The 18,583-nt window shown below is 34.7% G+C and overlaps 1 protein-coding gene across 1 annotated transcript in view; it reads left to right on the top strand.

Moving 5' to 3' along the window:
• Positions 1 to 17,325, top strand: part of CDH7 (cadherin 7) — a 71,224-nt gene extending 53,899 nt beyond the window's left edge. The window contains exons 7-11 of the mRNA XM_041399282.1: positions 3,697 to 3,833; positions 5,720 to 5,841; positions 7,216 to 7,333; positions 9,379 to 9,630; positions 16,768 to 17,325. Of these exons, the coding sequence (XP_041255216.1) occupies positions 3,697 to 3,833; positions 5,720 to 5,841; positions 7,216 to 7,333; positions 9,379 to 9,630; positions 16,768 to 17,261 (1,123 nt within the window). The 3' untranslated portion in view covers positions 17,262 to 17,325. The remainder of the gene's footprint in view (positions 1 to 3,696; positions 3,834 to 5,719; positions 5,842 to 7,215; positions 7,334 to 9,378; positions 9,631 to 16,767) is intronic.
• Positions 17,326 to 18,583: the final 1,258 nt, after the last annotated feature.

Raw genomic sequence — 18,583 nt, 5'->3', positions numbered from 1 at the left:
TTTGCATTGAATTTGTTCATCTTGTGGTGGGAGGGGCTTTGGTAACAGTGGAAGTCATTAATAAGTTTTATTCCCTTACTGAAGGAGATTCAGATGTTCTATGAGTTTGCATGGTTTAACTTTTATAACCTGAACTACAGAATCTCAGAAAAAAAAAATAGTTGAAATCTCTGTGAAACATAGAGACTATATTGTTTCAGAATCCCAAATGAAAGAAATCACCTAAAAATATTACTCATATTTATTACTCTCTAAGCTTAGGAAGAGTCTATTATGATCTATACCAAGCTATGTTCCCTTAAATCAACCAGGATCAAAAATTGTATCTATAATATACATGTAGGCTTGAATAATGATTCATAGTCTGTGTCCACTAGGAATCAGAATGTAATAGGACATAGATTCTCACATGGAAATTGGAGCTGAGGTCCCACAGCAGGAAACAGTGATAAAAACTCTTCACATGAAAGAAGTGGACAGGATGAGATGCATCCTGTTCTAGTCAGGATGGTTAAATGCTTTTTGTTTTGTAAATTTTGCTGCAGCCAAACATCTTACATTTGAATGGGAAGAGGTGTGATCACTAGAGATTCATAAACTGCCAAGGACCTCTTCATCTTCAATGTCTGAAAAACCTTCAAACCTTCCACAATGTAATGTCCAAGATCATTAAGAAACTATAGGAGAACACAAATTCTCAATCTTCTGTTTGCCTGTATCTAAGGTCAGAGCTCAAGGGCAAAGACTCTCCACCTTAACTATACCAGTAATGAGCTACTTGTTATTTTTCTTATGCAGAGTAGTAATATTAATTCTCAAAGGAACACACAAAGGATCTAGAGAGTAATGGTTGTAACTTTGGAACTCTGTGAATTTAAACATCTGCAGGGGGAGGAACTCATACACAATTAAAAGTTAGTGCTTAGTTACATTTGGTTTTATTGCTCACTTAGGGCATACATAGGAAAGATCTTTGTGGGTATTTGTTTTGGTAATGTTAAGTCTTTCCTTTCACACATTGAAAATGAACTTGGGAATCAAGTGAAATTTCTAAAGCAGAGATCTTTTGCAAAAGTAAAGCATATGTTTCACTCCTAGAGGTGATGCAAAAATCTCTTTTGTTATATATTTGCAACTTATTCAAAGTAGCTGATTCCTACAATGAATAAACAAGTCCTAAATGAATGTTTGGCATGGATTTACTTGTGAATTTTTTCTTTGCTGTGGTAGTATTTTCTGGCACTAATGTTAGCATCTGGTATATAATATCTGGTTACCAGAATAATTTAGAATAGGCTTAAACACAGTTCCATTATTGCAGGCCATGCTCAGAATGCTTGTGACTCCTTTGTAAACTTAAAGATGAGTTTATTGGCCTTGATCTGGTTAATGTTTACAATTCCAGCATAAAATATAATTTCATCACCTGCTAACATCTTGGAGATTCCTTCTACTTCAATGTTTCTTGGAATTTAAGGGAGAAGAAAAAAGAAAAGTAGTGAGGATTTTTCTATGTGCTTGTGAACCTGCTATGTACATGGTCAAAGGTACTGAAAGATAATATAATTTAAAGCTGTTCTGCAAACACTCTGATATATCAGAGACAGATTCCTCTAAAGTTGGAATGTGCTAAGAAGGATTAATGCATAAAACTTTTCATGATCTGTTTAAGGAGTTTAAACTATTAATCTATAAATAAGTATTCCAACTTCCAAACACTGGATTATATTGATGCTGATTAAAATCTAGATTTGTTACAATTCAGAAAATGTTGAAATTACAAGATCAGACACAGAACCTTGACAATACCAAGGACTAGGGAAAATAATAAATGTTTTGAAAATAAAAGGTTATCTCATAAGGACCAGAGAACCACTGACGTTTGAACTAGCTTAAATAAAGGATTTAAAACCCCTGCAGCTCAAAGATTTTCAAGTACTATGGCTGTGAGGAATTAAAGGATTAAATATATTTAAAATATTTTTTTTTTAGAATTTGAGTATGTATATAATGCTTATAAATAAGGGAAACTGCTTGCTTCCTATGCATAGAATTATTTTTCTCCTTGTTTCATAAGGAGATCATCCAATTTATATAACTTGTTTGCTTTTCCGCCCTCCTTCCCTAGCTCCCTCCTTGTCTCCCTCCTTTACTGCTTTCTTCCTTTTTGTCGTTCTCACCTCTCCATCACCTCCTGCTTTTCTACTTCTCCTTCTCTTTCTCCTCCTTCTCCTTTGACTCTTCAAGTTACATAATGATAGACTTAATAATTGGGAAATCTGAGGATTTCTAAGGGAAATCTGGCAGGAGATTGAATCTCAGCTGTGAGGCCTGCCAAGATTGACTACATAGCAGAGGTGACAGGTATGGTCTCATGGGGAAACTTGCCAGCCTCAAAGCAGTTGTAGAACACCGCTGACCAAATAAACAACAGTGCTGGCAAGAAATAAAGTGAAAAATGGCCTACAGTTAAGACAAAATGAAAGAAGAAAAAGAGGGAAAGCGGTAATCCACAAAAACTGCTATTACTGTTGTTGTTATAACTCGTTATTCTCTCTCTCGCTGCGACATAATACAGGTAAACAATTCTAATTATGTAACAAGGCTCTGCACTTAGATTATACAGGTAGGAGGCAAAGATAAAAACACAGTAATACAGTAAAGAAGATGTATATTATAAAATACAACAAAAAAATGGTTTCATAAGATCATTGTGTCTAGGAAGTCGCATTGTTTAATTGTCTTGCATTGTTCTTTCTTTCCGTGTTCTTCTAAGCACATGATTTATGTTATATCAATAATCTAATATATCATCAGTGTGTCAGTAATTGCAACACTCACACTTGATCTGGTTCAGACATTTTAATTCATCCTGAGTGTAGGGAAGTGCTCTGGAGTACCTACTTGACCTAAATGAGAGTGCAAGAATATGACCCAGTTATAAATCTAATGTCAAAAATTCTCCAGTTCTAAATCTAAATCTGCTTAATGAGCTGTCCCTTACTCTAAAAAGGGATATAAGAAAATCACCCACAGATGTTTTGACCTTTTCTCTTATGCTATTTTCAGTTTGCTAAGGAGCTCCTAAGGAGTTCCCCTTCCTAAAACAAATTGGGAGGTAAAGATGTGATAAGCCAAAGAGTTCAGGGCATGAGCCTGTGTTTGTTTAATGACAGTGAAGTGCTGTGAGCTGACAGTGATGACATGCAATCCCTTGACCCTAGGCTGCATCATCTTTCCTTTTTACCCCTTCCCCTGCAGCTATGGGTGACTCAGGGTCTCTTGTGGTGATAATAGAAAGTTCTGTGCTCAGACTGCCAGCCCCATGGGATCAGTGCCCGGCTGGTACAGACTTGTAGCAAATTCCAACTCACCTCCTTAGCTGGCTCTCAGGAGGATGCTATTTGATTAATTCCTGAGTTTGTTTTACAGCACAGAGGAAGAAAGAAAAGACAGAGGAATACTTCGCTTAAGATGACACTCTGGGAGTGTAGCCTGCCACTGGCAGCACAAGTCACTGTGTAATTCTCTCACCTTTGCAAGTGCCTTTGCTTCTCTCAATGCCCCAGGGAAACTGGACTGATGCTCAAACTAAGGAAACAGTGGAAGTGCTTCCCCTCTAATAAGAAATCAGTGAAATATTTTTACAGGCTGCAAATGAGCATAAATTAAAAGTTTCTTTCATCCTTTACCTAGGTATTCAATAGATCGAAACACAGATCTGGAGAGGTATTTCAATATTGATGCCAACAGTGGAGTCATTACAACTGCCAAATCTTTGGACAGGGAAACTAATGCTGTTCATAACATCACAGTTTTGGCCATGGAAAGTCGTAAGTATCCATAGAAAGATTTTTATCGACAGTTTGTGTGTAAAGCTTCAGGCTTGGTTTTGATGAGCTTTACTTAGAGAAGTTCTGGCAGCAGCAAACTGTGGCAGATAAAAATAATATATTACTTAATGCAAAAGAAATCTATATGATAAAAATATAAAAATACAACAGTTTAGGTGTTTGCTCCTTCATTGCTTCACACCTTGTGTATGCTTTTATTTTCTGAAAGACAAATACAAAGGAAGATTAAATCTGTTAAGTCAGCAGTCTCACACTAAGTGTCATTACAGGAAAGGTGATATGGAAGATAGGGGACAGTAGTTATCCCATCTCAGAGTTGATTGCTCTTGGTCAGCCATAGGTATAAAGAAAAGGGGATATGAATGCTGATGTAGTTTCATTTTCCTGACTCTAAGGTACCACTGTAGAAGTCATTTTGTATTTGGTATCTTTTCCTAGTGTAAGATAAAAAGTGCTAAAAAATGTAATGCTTCAAATTGATATAAGAATTCTTCTAATGCAGGTTCAAACATAACTTGTTCTGCTTTGAATACATTTTGTAAAGTGCTTTTATATTTGAAGAATTTATATTTTCAAATTTCATCTTTAGTACTCTGTTGGGCTGTGATAATAAAAAGTTATCAGTTCTCTGGCTTGCTGTTGTAAAAATCATTACTTCTTGATTTCAGTGAGCTTAATTTAACATTCAACCTGAAAGTCAAGATTTATTGTTTAGCATCTCTATGAATCCATCTTCTATTATCACGAGTAGAATTTTGGTCTAAAAACACAAAATAGAAAACAAAAATTTTCCTGGGTGGTAGCAAAACTGATGAGGTAGACAAGGGGCATATCTGACACAAATGAGAGTCTAGGAGCACAAGTAAAAACTTGTACTGCTTTTATTTATATTTATGTCTGCTTGGTTTTCAATAAGCTTAGCTCAGCAGAGGACAAATTTGGTGTCAAAAAGGCTTGCTTCTCTGGCATTTCAAATGTGATATAAAGAACAGCCAAAAAACCCACCTTGTGAATTAACATTTTCATGCTTAAAATATTTATTAAAATGTGGCTGCAATACACTATAAAAAGATAAATACATGTTTGAACTTTTGTAAAGTTTTTTATTGTAACATTGATATTATCATTTTTGGTAAACAAGAATTATAACAACTCTTTCCCCTGCTCTGAAAGAGACAAAAAATAAGTATTGTGCTCACTGATGTCCTTATGCTTAGTTCAAAATATAATTATTGTTTACAGTTAAAGTTTGACATTGGACAATGAACATACTCATAGTTTAGCTAGAGATATGTACCAGTTTACAATGTGATTCATATTTAATGTGTTCAACATGTTAATGACATCGTTGAAATACTTAGTTTTGTGTGCAATTTAAATACTTTGGGATTTGCTTCAGATTTGCTTCTCTTATTTAGTCTTATACATAGCTGATAAAATTCTGGTTTTTGACTTCTCAATAGACTGACCCTTCTGGAGTTCAGCCAAAAAAAAAAAAAAAAAAAAGTTTAACCTATAACAATCATGCTATTCTCAGTATGAGTGATGTTCTGGCTAGCTTGGTGATGATTTTACATCATCTTGCTTTTATCCTTCCATGTGATTTGAATCAAATCAATGCTGTGATTAGTGAGTAAGATTTCCAGTTTACCCTGAGAGTAAAATTTTAGATTAATTGAAGCAGCTGGAGCACACAAATGTTGGTACAGAAGATCAAGACAAGAACTTCCTTTGTATTTGAGGGAGGGATTATAATTGATTTGACATGCATATCAAAAGAAGAATGCAAATAAAAAAGATAATGACCTTCAGAATAACTTGCAAGGATCTCCTCTTAATTGTTTTATTGGATTTTTTTCTTGTAGAGAATCCAGCACAGATTGGGAGAGGCTATGTAGCCATCACAATCCTTGACATCAATGACAATGCCCCTGAGTTTGCCATGGAGTATGAGACTACTGTCTGTGAAAATGCTCAGCCTGGTCAGGTATGCCTTGATAGGTTTTATGTATGTTTTTAACAGATAATCAGCCATTCCTTATGAAAGCCTTCCAGCTTTAAGAAAAATCCTCTTATAACATTAAGAATGAGGCTCTGATGAACAGTACAAGCAAACAGTAGGAAGAATCCAGGTACAAAAAATATTGGTTGAAAGTCATGTTAAAATCTCTGGGTTTCTTTCTTGTATAACTGATACCTTTTACTTAACTCACCTAATTTTGAATAATACCCAAAACGCATACTTCTAATTTTTGTGGGAAGTGGGAAGTAGTAACACAAAGATTATTCTGAAACTAAATGTCCACCATTCTGAAAATGAGGACACACTTTTAATCCCCATAGGAAGTATGGACCTTAAGGACGCAGTTTCACATTGGGAATGTATTCCTATTTTTTATTCTCATATTTTCAACTACACAAATATCTTCCAAGTAGTCCTAGACCTAGCTAAATCTATCACTTGTTGTTTGTCCTTGATGTACCTCATATTTGGCTTTTTCCTCTCAGCTTTGGAAGACCTCACAAAATACATGTACTTTCTCAGTCTCTCCTCCCACTTCCAGAAAACTTGTAGATGTTGCACCTGCATAGATCCTGCATATTTCCAGGAAGACTTTGTGCTTTTGTGCCTTCTCCCAGTGTATTGTCCTTCCTGTGGTAGATGTTTATTGCATATTTCAAAATCACCTCATAATTTAAATTCTGACAAAAACACCACTATGATTATTAGCTTGTATTCATGAGAAACACTGTGCATGCTCTTATTGTTGTACCTTTCTGTTTTCCCTGCACTCTGATCAGAACTGGACCAGAGAATTGGAATTTCCAATTTTTGTAGATTTTTAAGCAGTGGTGACAAATTCTTTAGAGGTAGATTTTGACAGAATTTTAGAAAATGAAATAGAATTAGTAATGAAGGTTGAGAAAACAATAATAATATACCTATAATGTGCCTTTCTGTTTTGCATTATATTAAAAAAAAAAGTACATTAATTCAAATGCTCAAAAACATCACGGTTTCCTTGTGAAGGTTTACAGCATTGATTGCAGCCACTGATAACTACACTAAGAGCCATCCAGAAGGTACACTTCTTCCACTGCTATGTAGTTTATTACTCCAAGCTCTGGCAAATGATAGGACCTAACTTTCTCCCAGAGCCTGGAGAGCATTGCTTTGGTCCATAAATTTGGTACAGGTGGAGAGCTGAGTCACACATGAACAGTCTCTACATGCTTAGGAGATTAGAAAACTAAAATTCAAGATTACTACAACACAAGGGAGGGTTGATATTTTGGTAGAGGGATTATGTAATATACATCTACATATGCTTCAATGAAACCCTGATGTATCTCAAAACAGGTGATCCAAAAAATTAGTGCAATTGATAAAGATGACCCACCAAATGGCCATCAGTTCTACTTCAGTTTAACAGCAGAGGCAGCAAATAACCACAATTTTACATTGCAGGACAACAAAGGTAAGAAAATTTTGATTTGGTAAATATTCACCAATAGCACCTTCCATTTTCAATGCAGCATGCTTATTATGGCTTACATAAATTTCTGTTCTGGTAGGGACATAAACTACCATCAGCCTGCCAAATATTTTTATCTGTAGACTGTTTGTCAAAGGAATTAAGCTGTTGCTTGAATCATTTAAAGCTTTGAGCCAAACAGAGCAGCATCAAATCTTTAAATCTTTACTTTCTCTTGTTTTTTTTTTTCCATCAGTCATTCTTCACATTTTCTGCTTGTATTTATAGGTTTTTATCCAAATTATATTTTACCTTGGGGCAGTGACTGAAAAATGTCCAGGAATTCATGACTTATTAATATAACTCAGGGCATAAAAAATGAGTACACGATTGATGGAGATGTTTTGTCATTTGTGGGGATTTTGTTTGATTTTTAGAAAAACACATCTTTTCAGTAACTAAGTACATCCCCTTTTGAGGAATGCTTTTGATAATGAAAGCTGCCTATAATATTTGCGCAGACTTCTTATGACTGTTTCCTCAAAGACTCCCACTGACAACCCATTTCTGTTAGTTAAAATATCTGAGAACACACTCTAATTACTGCCCTCATTAGTTGCACTGCACAGTGCAGCAGCTGGGCACGTGTCAGGCAGTTTAGCTATTAGCTGTAGCAAACAGAACTAAATAGACAGGGTATTGCTCTTGCACTGCTCTTTTATGGATCAGTACTTAGCCAGAGCTACAAAGTCATCCTATTAGTAAAACAAGAAAAACAAACATATGGACACTGAAGGACACTCTTTGTACAGGCAGACTTTGAATAATATTCAGTAAGTATAATGTGTGACCTAATAAAGTTCTTTCATGCAGGTCTTCCTTGCCTTACCTTACATGTAGTTAATGAAATGCTTGATTTTCTTCATATGAGCAGCTCGCAGTTTAAAACTGAAGACTCTAACAGTAACAATGATCAAAATAATAAAAGTGCATTAGAATAGGACTGTTCAGAAACCTGACAAAATTGTAAGTAATGAAAAGAGACCCTCTTCCAGAAAATTTATAATTTAATAAAAGTGATACTAGACTTTTGTAATGCCTGTAAAATCAGTGGATGTAAAAGACACAGCAGCAGCTGCCTAATTCAACATTAGTTAATTTTATGCATCTCTCGTTTGATGTTACACCAAGGTGTTTGCATATTTTGCCAGATATAATAGATGACACAGTAAGATAACTTTACTGACTACCAATATGTCTGTCTATGGATAGATAGGTAAGTGGAAAGGTAGATAGATAAACTGAATGAATATTTATATACATGGTGGGTGCTGGGGGATGTAACTCCCTACCTCTCAGGAGCTCTCAATCTGTGTTGTACACGGAGAGTTTTGTACATATCTTCTTGAACACACAGGCTTTTTAATCACATAACTCAGACCACTGTCAATCTATACATTTTAGACTGATTATAATAGCCATCTTGAATCTCAGAAGAGTTTGAAAACAACAGCATTTCTTTGTTGCATGAACAATTACTTTGTTTTTGCATGGATAGGAATTTTTTTGCATTCAAAAAATATTTCATTGATCTTCAGAACCTATTCTGAATGACCATATTAATATGGTCATTGCTTCCATTAATATGATATCTATAGCTGTAAATAGTTGAAATAGATGCTTATAAATTAACTGGAAACATGTATTGAGATACCTAATCTGATCACTGAAGGATAATTTTTACAATTATCTCATCTTCAGCTATCTATCCAGGCTGTGAAAATGTGAGCTTAGCTAAAAACAAATGTATCTCTGCATTTTTGAAATATTCTTTTCTGGAACGTAAAAATCTTCTTGTTTAGTTGTGTGTGATTTTCAGTTGATCTTACCTCTGCAGCTTCAAAACTGTATGACTGGGAAAGGTAAACTTGTTGAAATAATAGTAATGCTTTTATAAAGTCTTTAAGTAGAAGACTATAGTATTTATAGACTTGTGTTTCAGAAAAGTCACAGATGTTATAATTTTGTCTTTTTACTCCTTTATCTAGATAATACTGCGACAGTATTAACCAAAAGAAATGGGTTTCGAAGACAGGAACAGTCTGTTTTCTACTTGCCAATATTCATAGTGGACAGTGGATCACCTTCACTTAGTAGCACAAATACTCTCACCATCAGGGTCTGTGATTGTGATGCAGATGGTATTGCTCAGACATGCAATGCAGAAGCATATATCTTGCCTGCAGGACTTAGCACTGGAGCCCTGATAGCAATATTGGCTTGTGTCTTGACACTGCTAGGTACGTCTCCTTTCTGTTACCCTTATTTTCCATTCAATGCATTGTGGCAAAAGATACATGAATATAAGCTTCAGCATTCCTCTCCTCCCTCATTTCTGTGAACAGGCATAGATATTCAAGAAAGAACAGCATTTTGTAACATTAGCACAAAGAAACATTTAGATTGGGATTATCAATTTAGATACTTTGTTTCTATATCAAGCTGCCTTCAGACAGATATAAGAAATTACAGTAAAAGAAAAAAAAGTTGGACTTGAATCAAATGCAAGATAGACATTGCAGTTTATGGAAGCATTTGGTTTAGCATCCTCACCATATAACCAGCATCCCTTTTCCACAGGCATAACTGTTTTTAAACATTTACTGATTTGCATAGAAGAAAAGATATTCAGAAAATACAACAGATGCAATTTACTCATGAGAATCATAATTCATTGACATCATTTGCAGAGTGATCTTTTGTTACTTTTGCAAATGGTAGCACAGCTGGATTTTATGTTGGGCAGTGAAACTGCAACTAGACAAAAGGCAGTGGAAAAGAGCGGAATAGTGTCAACATCCTAGTTTGCCTAGCATTTCTCATGTAATACCTAGTCATTAAACAGTAAAAGGGAGAATAAAGGGTCAAATCAAGAAATAAAGATGAAGGCTAAGGTGAACAAAAGTGAAGTTTTGGGTTTTGTCTGAAATTTTTTATGTTACCAGGGTACCTGGTTCAGCACACAAGAATTTTCATCAGTGTTGCTATCAATTAAGAGATTTTTCTATTCCCTGTCTGTATATACCAGTCTAAGGAAGGGAAGAAGACCACAGTCTTCTTTTGTTGGTATAATCCCAGTAGTGTTTTATCTGCCGCTGTTATCGAAGTAATTTCCATAGGACAAATCAAGAGACTTTTGTCCAAACTTCTGTCCCTGGAAGTATTTCCAGCATGTACAGATATGTCCTCTTTCACACTCTGATTCGTGTCACTGGAAACCATTAAAAGGAGATGCTCCTTCTGCTAAAATATTTCTAAAGGACTCCAAAACAAAAAACCTGTTGCGTACTTTTTTTACAGAGTAATAAAAATCACTAACTCTGCAACTAACTTACATATATATATAGGAGATGGCATTTCTAAAGTTTTCTGTCTCCGTGACATAAAGAAATCTAACACCATAAGACTCTATTCTCACTCAACACATGGTTAGGTCTAGGTTTAAGAAATGGAAGGAAATTATTGCCAAAAGTTTTAATGAACATTTTTAAATATCATTTTTCTAGCAGCATTTCGAGCCAATTTATGTGCACAAATGAACTTTATTGGGACATGAAGCTAAATGTTAGAGTTCAAAAAGATATAAAAATATTCTCTTATATCAACTGGCATTAGTATCAGTGAAAAAACACCGGCTTTAAACTTTATGTACTTAGGAATAAAAGTCCTGTAACCATAGCAATTCAGTTGATCTGAAAAGGAAATCTCACCATTTTTGTTAGACATGAAAAGCTAGTTTCTGAAGATTACGTAGGAAACTGCTGTAGGTACCATGCAACTTGGTCTGGTCATAAACCTTTCTTAAATAAAAGCAGTAGGGTTTCAAGAAGACCATTGAGTGGAAACAAAGCTATTTTTAAAGTATTCTGAACAAGGGTTTGGTAAAAAAATCTTGCATATTACCACCTCAGCAATGATTTTATTTGTCAAAGACTTTGGTTTTCCAAAGTCATCTGTCTGAAGGCATCAACATTGTTTATCCAAAAAGGCATTTGTATGTGCCACCATCACTTCCAATCTGAACTGTTCCTTTTGAGTACAGTTCAAAGCTGCAGGAACAGGTTAGACTGTGTTTGTATGATAACCCTGACTTTGAGTACTGCATTTTGATATTGTATCCCATTTTAGTCTCAGTCACGTGCCAGTGTCCACAAGGAAAAGATATCTAAGCATCCCTGATGCCCAATAAAACCGAGCTGTTTGTCTGGTCCCAGAGAGTTTCTTCTTCTCTCATTTGCTCCTAAAATATGTTTTGTGGGATCAGCTGTATGGTGGAGTTGCTAAGAATTGCTAGGAATTTACTTTTGCCCTTTTGCCCTTTGCAAAATTCCTGAGAAAAATGCTGAAGATCTACTAGTATAGCATAAAAATCTGGCTTCAGCTGTTGGCAAATGGTTTCAGGACTGGAACAAGGGATCAACATTTTTGTGTAAGACTTTATCAGTGAAAGAAGATACAGTCTACTGGATCAATATCTTTCCCTAACCCAAGATTAACACGCAGTGCAAATCCAGTCATATTAATCAATGTCAACTTAATGTGGGTGCCAGTTGTAAGGCCGAGAAAGCATGAAATTTGCATAGATGGAATGAATACATGCATTCTGGCACCAGGGTATTGAATTCTCAACCAGGTCTTACTTTCTTGAAGTTAGTATGATATACTTTTTGATCTTGCCCCATACATCCCTGTGGCTAATATATATTCGCCTTTATCAAGACCTGGATTGTCTCAGTGGGATTTCTTAGTGTTACTACTTTTACTTAAGCAACCAATCAGTTTTAGGAAAGCACAATGTTTTCACTGACTCTAAGAAGGAAGAATGTTATTAAATTACACTCTTTTTATGAGAATTGCATATAACCTAGTATAGACTATTTTTTCAAATGAAAATAATTTTTAAAAGCTAACAACATTTAAAAACAAAATCTCTATCTTCATATTGAGTGATGAAATTTAAATTGTAAATTTCATTTCATAAGAAAATTGCAATACTTTTTTAATTACTAAAAACTAGTTTCCAATTATGCAGTAAAGCTAAGCTTTACAGAAAGAAAAAAAACTCAAAAAACCATAAAAAGCATATGAAAAGGTAGCCTGAATAATTTTGGACTACAAATAGATTTGAGGAAAGCAAATAGAATTTTCTTAACTTTTCTGAAAATTATATGATAATTTAATTCAAGGCAATTTGTTTTTCAGTTAGCATCTTCCAGAAACAGTGTAACAACTGTTTAGCATGAAATGTTTACATAAAATCACACAAACAGAATATTCACCTGTAGATAACCTAATCATTTTTGAGAGGTTAAGTATTTTCTTTGTACTAAAAGCTATATTGGCACAATACTTTTTCATAGTTGTTGTCTTTCATACTTCTAAATGTAATCTATTAGTGTCTCCTATTTTCTTAGGAAGACTGAAGAAAGCCTCCTATTGGTGTGGCACTAGAGTTTACAAGAATAATACATTAATAAAACTTGAAAATGCAGCTTTGAATCTTTTTTTTTTCAGTTGAAAGACATCAAATTTGTTATCATTATCAAAATACCTGCAAACCGAAATTAAATCAGAACACATAACCATGATTTGTTAACAAGAAAAAACAGTTCTAGTCATAAGAACCCTATTTTCTAAGTAGGTATAACATGTACAGAATGTGGCTATGTAGTATGTGTAAGGTTCGGCCTTGCAGTTTTAATAGTGATAAGTATAACTGGGAGAAAACATTTAACTAGGGGTACCCAAAGCAACACTTTCAGAAAGTGGTTGAATATGAAATGCAGCAGCTGTTTTCTGAAAGTTCGGGAGCTGATTAGGGTCACTCATTGTGGGCATTTAAAGGTCACAGTCACTTTGCAAATATCAGTCCAAACTGATTAAGCAACAGGTATAGGTGAAGTTTGTTAAGTGGAAATCAAATTCAAGTTTCCTGAGTCTTGGCCTCTGTTATCACCAATCGTTATCTGACTGTACTGGCAACTGCAAGGTATAACTTCAATAAACCTATTAGTACGCTGCTTAGATGGCTGGGGATCTCCAATCATCAGCTTTATGAATCATGACACACCTAAGGCATAAACCAGTGTGCAGATCTGCTCGCAGCTGATGTGGCTTATTGCTATAGTAAATTCTTGGCTTAGGGCTGTAGTGTATACAAATCATGGTAATGCTTGTGATTTAGCTCTGTGCCTTTCTGTATAGCTCTACATGTAGTCTTCTCTCTCAGGGCCTCTCACGACTTTATGGCTTCCTTACAATGATGTTGCAGTTGCCTTGAGTACAAAAGGAAAAATTAATACTAAACCAGAAAAATATGTTAGGGTAAATTAACCTGACTTATTACCAGATCATACCAAAATGGAAATTTCATGCTAATTCCAGAAAGCACACTGAAAAGTGGCAAAGCAAAAATCCACTTTTGCATTCTAAGGTGTTTGTTTAAAGAGTGATTTGGTTGAACTGATACTAAAAACATTAAATGTATACTAGACACAAGGATAAAACTGTGTATTACTGCAACTAATATAAAGACAAACAATTTTTTTGCTTGGTTACTGTACCTATTAAAGGAAATCAATATTGTAAAAATTTAGGTAAATCAGAAGAATTAAAAGGTTAGTTTAAATCAGTCTTTGTTAATTCTGGTTATTAAGATTTTATAATTAGCAGCTTAAAATATCGATTGATTTGTTTATTTGTTACATCACATATGAAATCTGTATAGTCATTTCATCTCCTTAGTGTGAGTTGGGTGTATCTGTATGAAGCCAGTCTAGTGCCCTCAGTGTGCAATACATTTGTGCCTAAAGGTTTTCCACTGTATTGTTTCTTTTCTAAGAACCATGAAATTAGGTTTTTAGTAGTTCAGACAGTCCCTAATTACTGACTTAATGTCTGCTTTTGTCATAAATGTAGGAAATAAAAGCCCACCATTACTTAATGAGAAATGAAAAAACTTTAAAACCATTTGCATTTGATTAAATAGCAGTGAAAATTGTTTAGGTTTGTATTCATTTCTGCAGCTCCTCCAATGAAGCTAAAGCTTTTTTCATTTAGAGGTTAAACTTTATTGTTCATGGCTGCTGGAAAGGCTAGAAATTAATAATCTTATAAAGTTATCTAAATGCTAAAATATTTAACCTTTAGAAAGACTCCATATTTTTCTTGGCTTCAAGCAAGTGTGAGAGGTAGAAGGAACACTATATAAAATGTTAATTGTATCTTGATTTTTATTGTACCTTTAGGCAGACCTTCCTACTAAGTTTCTTATTTTACTCTTATTAGCATGTCTTTAACTTTCAGCATGAAGTATGTTAAGAGGGACAGTAGAGTAAAAATGCATTTATTGAATGAAGTAAATGATTAGCTTCTTACTTATGTGGCAATAAAAATGTGGCAGTAAATGCTAAAAACAATATTTAAGAAGTTATGCCAATAGAAATCTTGTTTGAAATATCTATTTGTACTGTCAGCAAGGTAATTTCACTTTAAAATATCTTTTATAATAAGGAAAAGCATTAAGAGTGGAGTGCAATTGTATCTGATGAAAATTTTATGTTCTCTGCCGTATAATTTACAGCTTATTATACAAATATCAGAATGTTTTGAAATTTCACAAATGTCACTTTAAAGGTCAATATTTCATATTATTAAACTGCTTATGTAAATATTGTTCAAAGCAAAATGCCCCAAACTAGTGGCTTCTGAATTCAATATATAAAGGATGAATCAGGTAGATGCCAGGGGCAAAAAACGTGAAAGAGTGGTGTTGATTACGTCGTAATATAGTCATGAGACATCTGTTAGTAGATGGACTATTGCATATGTGCTTGGTAGCTGCTGAGAAAAGAGGAATGAATCGTTGCCTAATATATTTGTCAAAAATTTTAGGGTAAAAAAAAATGTAGTTGCAGCTTTATTTTTAGACATGTGTGGTTCCAAAGGGAAATAAAAATAGTGCAGAAAGGCATCTCTGGCTTTAGCCAGTCCAAATTGTACCATAACATCTGTAGACTGATACCGCTTTCTTGCATGTACAATTTACTGGTTTATTCTGGCTATGTGATTGAAATATTAAGTCATTCCTTACAATGACTAGATTGGTACTGATTTTAAGATCATTCCATGAAAAGGCTTTCAAGAATGGTAGTCCCACATCATGCAATTTGTAGAGGCCATTTTTGAGACTACCTAGGGAACCTTAAGCTTAATTTTATCTCTTCCACCTTTTAGCTTTTGCTTTTCCATATGTTTCTACAGCATTTAATTGGCATTGTAAGTAAAGACTGAAAATGTTATCAATGCATATAATCACATAATCTTAACATTAAAAATAGTCATAAAATCAGAAGAGATTAATTAAATGTGGAATGACACTTTTCAACATACTGTTATTTTTTCAATCATAGTGATGCCTGTGATATCCTAGGAGTGTCATTAACTCAGCAAATGTTATCCAGATGCTACAATATAGTATTAATTATTTTCTAGGAGGATGATTCACACTCCATCATGTCCCACAGATGGATGCAATATTCACAGCATTGGTTCCATATTTTGTGTGCCACCAGTGATGTTTCTCTACCAAAACTGTATTAGAACTAGAGGAGCCTTGAGCTAGTTTCTTTCAGTGCTTTTGGCTGCCACTGCAGTTTAGTGTTAGCTATCAAGCTGAAAGAAACTTTGGGGTTAAAATTAAATAAACAATTACATTTCTAGTACTGGTTTATCCAGTAAACTCTAGCCATAACAGTTCTCATTAGATATAAGGCAGAAGTCTCAAGTGCAGTACTTTGCACTTTTCAAGAAAGTGAGATCCTATATAGACGTGGTTTTATTCCATGAACTAAGTCTTATCAATGTTCTCCAATATAACATTTTTAAACTTTCTTTTTATTCAGCAGATATTGATCATACACTGTAATGCTGTCACTTTCCAAAGCATGGTTTTTAAATTCTATTCCATCAATTTATGGATGTGCTTTTATCACTTGGGCATTTAAGAGTTCAGGAAAAGTTTCTTGTTTTTTTTTTTTTTTTTAAATTATTATAATTTCTCGGATGTGAGATTTTCATAGTCAGACTGAACCAGTATTGAAATTTATGTTTAGCAGACAATATAGGATATTATTATTAGAGATGAAGATGGTAATCCTGAATGATTTGGGAAATAGATTCTTTAGGGTCTAAAAAGCTTATGGTTTAAAAGTTATTTCATAATCTGCTAGGTTTCACATCTAACTGCATAAATTTATTGCATCTGTCTGCATAAATTCCTTGGGTCTTTGCCATATAAATTAATGGATACTTCCAACATTAGGAAAAATATGAGAAAACTTCAGCACTGCTAAAACTCTAACTTTTCTTTGTTCCAGTTCTTGTCTTGCTGATTGTCACCATGAGGCGACGGAAAAAAGAGCCCCTCATTTTTGATGAAGAGAGAGATATCAGAGAAAACATTGTCAGGTACGATGATGAGGGTGGGGGAGAAGAAGACACAGAGGCTTTTGACATGGCTGCCTTGAGGAACCTCAACATCATGCGAGACACCAAGACCAGAAGGGACGTGACACCTGAGATTCAGTTCTTGAGCAGACCGACTTTTAAAAGTATCCCAGATAATGTCATTTTTAGGGAATTTATCTGGGAAAGACTAAAAGAAGCTGACGTGGACCCCTGTGCGCCGCCCTACGACTCCCTGCAGACGTACGCATTTGAGGGGAACGGCTCAGTGGCGGAGTCGCTCAGTTCTTTAGATTCCATCAGCTCAAACTCTGACCAGAACTACGATTACCTCAGTGACTGGGGCCCTCGATTTAAAAGGCTTGCAGACATGTATGGGACCGGACCAGAATGCTTATACTCCTAGCCTTGGAACCTTCCTCTGAAAATGCACTGAAGAATATTAAAACAGAAAACTCAACCTAACAGACTTAGGAAAGTTGTAAATATTTTCCCATTTTTAAAATTTTACGTTGTTGGTTTTGGTTTTTTTTTTCCTGCCTTGGTGGAACATATCTTCATTAGACTTGTCCTAGGGACTGCACTGACCACACAGAATATGAGCATTTGGTGGCATTTTTGATAAAATGAAATGCTCAGCCACGTTCAAATAGATAGCAACCCTCAAGTACCTGCAGAGGCAACTCACTTTCAAGAGTAGGTTATACAGTCACCTCAGTGAGCTGGTGATACTCTTTAAATGTCTTCACAATATTACTGTATTGAAAATACAGAGTCTCTTTTTAAGAAGAAATAAATTTTCAAATATATAACTCAATACAATATTACAGTACATTGTATTTACACAAGGAAGGGTTTTTTTAGTAAATTTTCTTTACTGTGTACATACAGCTTTCTAGAACAAAACCAGAAGGACTGATGAAAACAAACAAGTCAAGGAAATGTTTATTTTTGTGTTTCTCCCTGTTTGTTATCAGAGTTATTTAATTAGAAATTTCTTTAATTTTCTGGGTAGTTTTTGAGAAATTATTGTTTGTACTAAGAACTCCACAGTGTGTCATCAACTTACAAAGTAGCTTAAAATCCACATAAAATGATAAATATGGTGTAGTCTTCTGGATGGGAAATTTTGTGATGCCCATGTAGGTATAGAAAAGGTGTTGCTATCTATTTGCTATTTTTTATTCTCTCTTCTGATTTGTACAGGAGAATTTATCCTTTTTTATTATTGTTTGAACAAAGTATTATATTTATTTTGGAACTCCAATCTCCACTAAATTCAGGTCCATTTTACTGCCTCATGGTTTTAGACTTGTCAGAACATGCTGATTTTTCTCCAGTCTCAGATAAATGTAGGAAAAGAAGCATGGAAGTGGAGAAATTACAGTAAACAAGGCTACCCACCATTCACCCCACAGAAAGGAGAGCAGCTCCAAGGATGTGCAGTTGTTCTTCTGAGCCACTATAAAGTCTGAGACATTTAAAGAAGATATTTGTACATTGAATTTTTTGAAAGAAGACTATAGAGGTAGCTGGGAGTGTCTTTAATGCAACATTTAATTTTCAAGGTTAAACATGCTATATGCTTCAAAGACTGTAAACACCTTGCTCTTCTCCTTCCCTTCTCTTTTGCTGCTGATGAATCACAGTAAAAGATTTTTCTATTTCTTTCTTATGTTAAGCAATGTAATACTATTAACTTCAGAGGTCATCTCTAGATCCTGCTGC

This window comes from Onychostruthus taczanowskii, unplaced genomic scaffold, assembly GCF_017590055.1.
Source record: "Onychostruthus taczanowskii isolate IOZ18803 unplaced genomic scaffold, ASM1759005v1 scaffold16, whole genome shotgun sequence".
Lineage (NCBI taxonomy): Eukaryota > Metazoa > Chordata > Aves > Passeriformes > Passeridae > Onychostruthus > Onychostruthus taczanowskii.
This window is presented reverse-complemented; position numbering and strand designations above follow the sequence as displayed.